The sequence below is a fragment of the Myotis brandtii genome, unplaced genomic scaffold (genome assembly GCF_000412655.1).
Source record: "Myotis brandtii unplaced genomic scaffold, ASM41265v1 scaffold796, whole genome shotgun sequence".
NCBI lineage: Eukaryota > Metazoa > Chordata > Mammalia > Chiroptera > Vespertilionidae > Myotis > Myotis brandtii.
This window is the reverse complement of record NW_005371207.1, coordinates 952406-962034: the sequence shown is the minus strand read 5'-3', so window position 1 is coordinate 962034 and position 9629 is coordinate 952406. Positions and strand designations below refer to the sequence as shown.

Sequence of the window (9629 nt, the reverse complement as noted above, 5' to 3'; positions counted from 1 at the left end):
CGGGGGGGGGGGGGGCAGTTGCCAGACACCAGCTCCCATCTGTCCTGTCATCTCCATTGAAAATAGAATTTCTCCATCTGAACACCAGGGCCATTTATTTAAGTTGGTTAAGAATGAAGCAATTAGGTACCGACAAGCAGATTAATTCCAAGATACAGCCTTTGAACATGATTAAATTACCAAGTAAGTCTCAATATTTAGATTGCATCCAACACAATCAAAGCTAATTAATACAATTGTGAGGCACTTCTTTCCTCCCCCTCTGATTTTTAGAAATGTTTACGGGTTTTAATTTTGAAATTAATGGTAGCGCTGAAGACTATACTTAGTTTATTGTCGTTTTCCTCATCGGGTGCTCCTAGATGATTTCTGCAGGTCCAAACTGCGAGGAGGAATCACCTCCTCACACACCACACTGCTCTCAACACGTGACTCCCTAGGATCCCATGTGAATCCCACCTGACCTTTTTTCTCAGGACACGGGTCTGTGGTCCTTAGGGTCCATCAGAAACATCTGATATAGGAGCAGAGAATTGTAGGCTATTTTGGTAAAATACGAAGGGGAAAATGTAACCAAACCTGGCTCAAAGTTGTAGGTCATGCACCCAGTTACACCTTCAAAACTGGGTGACATCTGACCCTATTTCATGAGAAAGGCAGATATTTTCTCGACACCCATGTGAAATCAAAGCACAGATTACCTACTTGTGTTTAAAAGGAAAGCCTTGAGAAAATGGGGGAGGGGAGTTTGGTGAATATGTTCGTTGTCTTGATGTCACGGGTGGATTCACAGGATATATATATAGAAGAACTTACCAAAGGGCACTCTTTAGAGATGTGCATTTTATTGCATGTCAAGAATTATGTCAGTAAAGCTCTTAAGAGAAAGAGAAGCATCAATCGATAAAACAGTACATTAGCAGCGTGATCAGGAGAGCACACACCTCAGAGGGCAGACAAGTGTATGTCCTTAGGAAAACACAGGTAGGATCCACCCAAGGGCAGTATGCGTTTTGCTGCAAAATTACTGCAGTACAGACATGGCTTTCATCAACTTATGAAACTGCTCTAGCTTACAAGTGGATACTACACTTTCCAAGTTAGGTAAGTCTGAAATCAGAAAAAAGCTTATGCAAAACCCAAATTAGGTTTTTCAAAAAAAACGATCACGTGACTATCACGTGCAAGTGTGCAAAAGGTTATTGTGGCGTCTAAAATCTTGATCTCATTACACATGTTCCAAGCACAGGTCCACAGAGAGATACAGATTTCTGTGGTCCTACAAAGTGAGCAAATGCAAACAAATCTATAATGGTAAATTCCCCCTCCCCCGCCCCAGAGCAAGGGCATGTGAAATGGGACCTGGAAGCTGAATGGCTGGAAAGAAACAGAAGCCCTGAGATGAGGTTAGTTTTTCCCTGTTCGCCTGAAAATAACTGTCAGAGGTCTTCGCGTAGACCACACAGCATGGAACCAAAGTGGAAGGTCCAACCCTTATCTCCCATCACAAGGGAACTGAGTGTGTTCTAAACGCTCTTACCTGAAACACTAGAATTCCTGTGTTCGCCACAGCCAGGTTGATCTTGGTACCTTCCCTGTCCTTCGCCGGGTGCAACCGGATCCCGTACATCTCCAGCTTCCGGGCGATCTCCAGGAGCTGGAAATCCGATTCTGCGGGTGTTTGTCCACTGACAAAACAAAAATTACAGAGAAAGGCCAGGAGATTTGAATTCCCTGTGTCTATTAATTTGAGATTAAGGAGCTTCTCTTGGGAAATAAAAAGGCATTTCATCACAAACAATGGGGCTACCCGATCAGATGACACCCCACCTCCCATTCATTATAACCCAAAGTCCAGCAGCTAGAACAAAAGTGCTATTGCTTGTGTAACACAAAACTCCAAAAGCCTATCTCAAGCTTGGGCCAATTTTTTTGAATCTCAAAGAGTTCCCTTTAAGGTCACATAAAAGCCAAACACCATCGTGTTAAAACAAGTTTTTAGTCACTCACAATAGACCTAAACTTGCAAACAAAGTTCCAGGCACCATTCTCTCGTATTATCATCATCAGTACTCAAGTGCCCTCCTTAAAACAACAACAACACAAACAAAAGGCACAGAGACTCCTTTGAAAATGTTTTACTGATCCAAACAAAAAACTAACGTGGAGATGGTACAAAGGTTCTAGATTTTCACAATATTCTCACTTTGTCCCTAGAATACCATGTCGCTTTCCCAATCTCCTATTAATTGGCCATATACTCTCCCTTTTATTCCAAAGCATGGGTGTCCTAAAATTCCAGCGTTACTCTGGTGTCACAATAAAAAAAAAAAAAAAAAAAAAAAAAAAGCCAGGAGGCCCGCAGTGCTGCTTTTGAGTGGGTAACCTGCATTTCAGAGAGTCCTGGGTGAGTCACGGCAATCCCATGAGCCTCTGGGCTCTTCTCCCTCACACTTTGCATATTTCTTTCCAACAGTCACTGTCTGTGTGTGTACCCATGTATGTGGGAAGGATGGAGAGAAACAGCTAAAAGAAAACGTAAAACAATGAATAGACTTACATGTGGTTATGGTGAAATTCCACAATTTTGTCTTCTAGTGCATCTTGCTGAGGTATGTACTTATTTTTTGCTAAGTGTTCTCTGTCCGATGCTTCATCAAAATCCCCAATCTCGGCTACAAAGAGACAGAGAAAGAAAATCCAGCCCATATGATTAATACTACACAATTTGATCTATCCCCAGTGGAATACTCCCCAGCTAGCACATCGGAAGCTAACCGACAACAGTAGGCAATCCCAGCTGGTGGGTACCATCAGGGCTAGATGTCAGAAATATGGACGTGAGGACATATTTAACAACTGCTCCAACATAGAAAGATGGTTTCCACTCTTTCTCATCTCTAATAGCTGGAAAGAAAACTTCAGAATTATCCATCCTTAGCCATCCATGTTTCCTGGGGTTGGTTTCTTTCCTCCCCACACAACTAGGGGTTCCTTCTCTTCTAGGCAATAAGTCAAGGCATAGAGTTTATGACCCAGGACTTCTAAAGAAGCTCCCAAATTTCAGAATTTTATAAAATCAACTTTTGAATGTCTTATATATAACCATTATTAGTGAAAACCCCAAACATTTTATCATGTAGAAAAAAGACTATTGTAAATAGGTATAAAGGTATGGAATCTAATTTGGGTTTTTTTAAAAAATAACTACTTGCTAAATTTCTTGTAGTCCTCTTATCAGATATGATTGATCAGCAGGCTGGCATGGCTCAGTGGTTGAGCGTCGACCTATGAACCAGGAGGTGACAGTTTGATTCCTGGTCAGGGCACATGAACAGATTGTGGGCTCAATCCCCAGTGTAGGGCTTGCAGGAGGCAGCCAATCAATGATTCTCTCTCATCATTGATGTCTCTCTCTCTCTCTCCCTATACCTTCCTGTCTGAAATAAATAAAAATATATTTTAAAAAAAAGAAATGATTGGTCAGACTATAAAAGCTTATAAATTTTTTATCTACAAGAAACAGGATGCATCTTTCTCTCATGTAACTTCAACATAGTCCTCAGATTGCTGTAATCTGGATGGCTGTAACAGGATAGAGCTCTAAAATAATAATTGTACCTTACCAACAGATCCACTCCATCTACACCAGTTTAACGCCTCTGGGACAGCCTGCCCTCTTCTTTGTTTCACGTACTCTGTCACAAGCTTAAGAAGCAGCAGCGTAATGACCAGTGCCCAGCTGTTGCGAGTAAGAGCAAGTGAACTGTTGCTATGAAACCTACCGTCCACTTCGTCATGTGAAGCAGCTTGTCATACTTTAGCCAGTGCCCCTCCAGGACTCCTGCAGGATGTTGCCATAAACCTCACCCACTGGGAATATTTGCTCTGCCTAAAACAGTGCCAGCTCACCTTGCATCCCCTGGAAGAATCAATCGCTCACTTCCTGCTGTGATGACAGATCAATAACACGATTTCCTAATTGCCTGTCCTAGACTTCGTTTCCCTCCCTGGGTAGAGTAAAGTTGCCACCCGCCCTCACAGAACATAGCGCAGAAGTGGGGGGACCTCTCTGGCACACTGCCATCCTTGCTGGCTGCCTTGATGATGGTGGCACTAACTTTTCTGCAATTCCTTCTATCTGGCCTCAAGAAAGTACAGTTCATTCTCATTCTTCACAGTAGCTATGTGCTATGAAGACACCACGAACACTGAATTAGCAAATACTAACCATTGCTCCCAGAACAGATACAGGGTTAGCGTCCTGTGAGACTCTTGAAAAAAAATGACATTTTGGCCAACTGATTTTGTTTGGCGTGTTTCTGTTGAAAGTCATCCTATTTTATATACATTTTCAATTCATTAGCATGGACCTCGCGGTCAACAGCACCGTCACTCATGCCTGAGCAAAGCTCAGCTGACACACGTATGTTCTCCAGAAGGCACATCTCAGCCTTCCTACACTTCGGAGCACCAGGCAGCAATTCAACACGGCACTTGGGGACCATTGTAACTGGGGGATCACCAACAAAAAGCACAAAAATGCAAAAGTGTGGCACCAAACAGACCGCTGGAGGCACCCTATTTATGGAAGGAGAGCTGAGACAGGGAGGCAGAGCGCTGCCTTTTCCGACCTCAGCCTGGAATGTGTGTGTGGGACGACTCCAATGTCCCACCATCTTGTGTATGTCTGCAGTGACCACGAAAGCACCACAAGTGTTGATCTGGGGGTTACAAATAACTTTTATAGGGAGGTGAATTTGCACACAGACAGCGTGTAGAACAATGAAGACTGACTGCATGTGGGGGACTTGCCTGAATCCTAATTTCTTGTGAGCTTTAAGTTTGGGCTTCTTCATGCATATGGATTTTATAACACATTCTTTTCCCTAATTCAATATAATAAAAGAATTAAGAATTCCAGTTTTTCCTCTGGCCACAGGGTCAATGCACCTAACTGTCTTTTGTTTCTGTTTTTTAAATCCCCTTGCCTTTCCCTGCCTGCCTAAAAGGCAATGGCAATACAGGACTGAGAAATCCATTTTCTCCTCAGTGTGTTCTTCTTTGAAATATGGAAATAAGCTCCTCCTTCTATGTGGAGTGTTTAAGAGCTGACAAATATTCAAGAAATGATTTAGTATTTTTATGCCAAGATGTCATATTTGCTTACACATATTCTAAATTCCATAGCAGTCTACTCATGGCAAAAAGTAGGGACAGCAAGAACAACCCAAACCTGTGATTTGCTAAATGAAATCTCACGAGGACATGCCTGGACAACCGTTTGCCATCCATGTGTTATCTTCAGCGTGGAGACACCCAACCTGAAATGCACCCTCCAAGCTACCCAAGTGGAGTATTAGCATCGGGACTATCTAGTGATTGGTTCTTCACCAGCTTCTCTTACTTGATTCATAATAAATGAAACAAAATTAAAAGTTAGAAATATTAAGTGGCTATATAAGGCCAGTGACAAATGAAAAACTATAGACTGTCTGAAAGAAAAGTCATTGAGTTCAAATAAAAGAGGAAAATTTTTTTACAAAATTCAGATTGTGTATATAGATACACCTGAGATGAACATACAGCTCACTCAATATAATTGTCCCATCAGCATTAATGTCACTTTTGAAAAAGAGAGATGAGTCGACCCCTTGTACCTTACAGATAATGTAAATGACCAAAAATAATTTAAAAAAAATATATATTTGCATTGATTTCAGAGGGGGGGGGGAGAGAGAGAGAGAGAGAGAGAGAGAGAGAGAGAGAGAAACAGCAATGATGAGGGAGAATCATTGATCAGCTGCCTTCTGCATGCCCCACACTGGGGATCGAGCCTGCAACCTGGGCATGTGCCCTGACTGGGAATTGAACTGTGACCTCCTGGTTCATAAGTCAATGCTCAACCACTGAGCCACGTGGGTCAGGCCATCATCGATAACTTTAATCGACCTACTAGTCACAGAGCATTGTGAAATTTCTCCTTTTATGACTGAGTGCATGGGCTGCTTAAAAATGCAGAAATGGGACTTTGAAAATATAAGATGATAAAAATATTGTGTGCCTCATTAGTGAACAAACAGTATGCAAATAGCAGCCATTCTGTTGAATCTATCCCATTTTCTCTGGAGAAATCAAGATTCTCGGGGAGTTTTGAGCTTCTTGTTGGTTTCCTGAGTGCCGGTGAACCTCCACTTCCCATCTGTGCGAGTGAGATTTACTGTGTTGACTGACTTTACAAAGAAAGAAACATAGGAGGAGCAAACAGGCACAAGACTAAATGGCATCAGGAATAATAAAAGCCCAGGGTCATAAACATTTTATAAAGTTACTATTCCAATAAGGAAGCTTCATTTAAAAATGTTCCATTGTTTGAAAAGGGAGGCTGCAGGTGAGTGAAGTAAAGCGAGTACAGATACCTAACATGGATTGGGCATTTGTGTTAGCATTTAATTTTCACAGCCTTATGAAAAAGCTTTATTATTTTCATGTTCCAAAAGAAATAAGAGGTGGAAATAAGAGGTTGGGGGCGGGGTGAAGTTTAGTAACATGCCGGGATCATCAATCAACTAACAGAAATCAGGTCTGCCTGATTCAAACCCTCCTCTCCCCACTACCATATGAAAAGGAAAGACCAAACACAAAAGGCAAGAGCTTCTAGTACGTTACTTTCTGTGCCAAAGCTTCCTCATTTGTAAAAATGGAGATAATAATAGCACTGATCTCACAGAGTTGTTACGAGAACGAAATGAGATACTACACACAGTGCTGGAACATAGGAAGGTTTAATAAAGGATACCTATTTTTGTGTTCTTCTTTCTCACATCAGTTTTTCAAATTGCTAAGAAAACATCTCTCTGCTAAGTCTGGTAGATATTCAATAATGCCCATATACCAAAAGGAAGAAAGAAAGGTAAGCATGGTCTATAGTAACACCTCATAATATAAGACTAAGGTAATTTGTTGACTATTAGGAATGATATTTCCTACAAACTTTCAGAAGTCTTATTAACTGGGCAGCTATCAAATGGGATGGGGCTGATTAAATGGAACTACTTTAAATGGAAATTTTAAAATGCTAGCACAATATTTTTTTAAACTAGTGTTTATGTATGTTGGCCTTGGTCTATATACATAGTTACCTTCCCAAAACACCAAGTGTATATTCCATTCAAGTAACTTCTGCCTTGGCCAAGAGGAAAAAAAATGCTCAGGTGGGCTGTCAGTAAGCCTCAGGATGAGCGCAATCTAATTTTTTGTCTAGGTTAAGAAAGTTAAAATATTGCATTTCAAGCCCTGGTCGGTTTGGCTCAGTGGTTAGAATGTTGACCTGTGGACCGAAGGGTTGTGGGTTCAATTCCCAAAGGCACATACCTTGGTTGTGGTTCCATCCCCAGCTCTGGTCAATGCTTCTCTCTCTCTCTCTCTCTCTCTCTCTCTCTTGCTCTTGCTCTCGCTCTATCTCTGTCTCTCCTCTCTCTCTCTCTCTCTCTCTCCCCCTCTCTCTCTCCTCTCTCGCTCTCGCTCTATCTCTGTCTCTCTTCCCCCAACCTCCCTTCCACTCTGTAAAAATCAATGGAAAAATGACCTCTAGTGCAGATCTTATTTATTTTTTAAAATACTTGGCCCCCGTCCCTCTAAGCTTCTCCTTTGAGACAACTGAGACGTCAACAATTGCACTGGGCCTTGAAAAGGGTAGATAAACAGCAGAACACAGAACTCCTGGGTCAATGTTTGGGGGACACGCGTATTAAATAAAATTAGAAGTACTGTTTTCCACTCACACGCACGCAGGCTAACAGCAAAAGAACATGAAGACATTATTGTTGTTGTTAGTGGAGCTGATTTCCTTTCCAATCAGATCACTGTGCTATTTCCAACATGGTTTCTAAAGGAAACCGACAGCACTTACATTGTACAATGTGTGAGATCAAGAGGGCAGCGCTGGTGTCATTACACGTCAGCCTGCCCTGAGCCAGGTCCTGCTTCACTTGCAGAGCAAACAGGTACCTGCAAACAGAGAGAGACGGGCGTCATAAACACAGAGGTGAGCTATGGAGGGCGGGGAAGGTCGGCATCTAAGTCATGCTCACCCCTGGCAACCTGTCCGCACCGTGAGCAACTAAAAAAAAGGTACAAAAAAACAAGGAAAAGAAAGTCCGCAAGGCTGAAATTAATTTCTGAGGCCTCTGACTGCCATGTAAATACTCACAGTTCCCTGAAGGACTGGGAGACACGTGCTGTAATCTTTCCACGCAGTGAGTAATTCGTTTCATTTTATATGGAGAGAAGCAGTGGTTAAATATATGACGATTACTTACCACCCTATATATTTTTGCAAGGTAAAGCAAACAATTAACTTTTTTTCACAGAACAATATACTAAAAATGGCTTTATGGCTCAGACAATAACAATAGTTCATTATGGTTAGTTAAAAGCTTTGCAACAGGAAATGGAAAGACAAGGGTATCTTTTTTTGGTGCAATATTTACTTAGCCACTTCCATAAGTTTCAGCTCTCAGGTGTATAAAAAAGTCAATTTATTTTGAAATTCTTTTCTTTATATTGTAGGATAAAGCAAGTAAACACTTTTGGCAAAAGAGAAAAGAGGTATTTATAAAGCAACAAAATTATGGGGAAACAGTCAATGTTAAAATTGATTTGAAAATATCAGTATGAACTCATACATTTTCAGCAAAGACATTTAGTAGTTTTGCCCACTGCCTAGAAACAGTGTCATCTCAGAAGAAACTCGTACCAAACAAACCAGATTCTGGCTCCCACCCAATTACCCCTTGGAAGGACACAGAGAAATGTAGATTCCAGGTTGCGGTTTGGGAAGGTGCAAAATGAGTCTGGAATATCTAGCTATGCCAGAAAGCAAGGCAGCTTCCCAAAACAAATGTGTTGCATTGAAGGGGCATCCATTGGCCAAAGTGGCAACAGCTTGAGTAGCAACAAGAATTATTAAAGTGAATGGAAAGTTCAAGATTTCATATAACGATACTAAAAAAAGAAAGAGAAAACAGGAGAAACAGAATGTGTCACCAATTTGAGGAGACTATTATAGCAATTCTTTATTCAAAAATTGGTAACCCATGACCAAGACAGTGGTCATGTAATCTGTCTCTCCCGTAGGAAGGGTACTTGGACTATGTCCAGATAGTCCAAGTGGATGAGGCAGAGTTTTATCTTAGAGAAGAATGCTAACTAATGGTGCAGCAGGAATAACAGAATGAGAAGATCCTCATTCTACCACCTCTAAAGAAATTATTGACTCTAAGAAGGACTGTTAATTGGTGTAAAAACCACTTAGGAAACTGGACTTTTGCATAGACAAAGAAACATGCACCTTACTTCATAATGGAAAGATCAGAATGCCACCACTCTAGTGATCCATCTTAGCATCATTAATGATATAGGAAGCACACAACATTACTTATGATGAATTCTAGCCAAAAATGTTTAACTTGTATCTGTCAAGGCTTTAGAACTACCAGTTTTCAGGAAATACGGAAGCTAGAGCAGTGGTTCTCAACCTTCTGGCCCTTTAAATACAGTTCCTTATGTTGTGACCCAACCATAAAATTATTTTCGTTGCTACTTCATAACTGTAATGTTGCTACTGT

General features: G+C 41.2%; 1 protein-coding gene across 1 annotated transcript in view; it reads right to left on the bottom strand.

The window, feature by feature from the left end:
- Positions 1 to 9629, bottom strand: part of FARP1 (FERM, RhoGEF (ARHGEF) and pleckstrin domain protein 1 (chondrocyte-derived)) — a 277196-nt gene that overhangs the window by 85759 nt on the left and 181808 nt on the right. The window contains exons 6-7 of the mRNA XM_005883626.2: positions 2561 to 2675; positions 1541 to 1688 (exon numbers count right to left, since the gene is read on the bottom strand). Of these exons, the coding sequence (XP_005883688.1) occupies positions 1541 to 1688; positions 2561 to 2675 (263 nt within the window). The remainder of the gene's footprint in view (positions 1 to 1540; positions 1689 to 2560; positions 2676 to 9629) is intronic.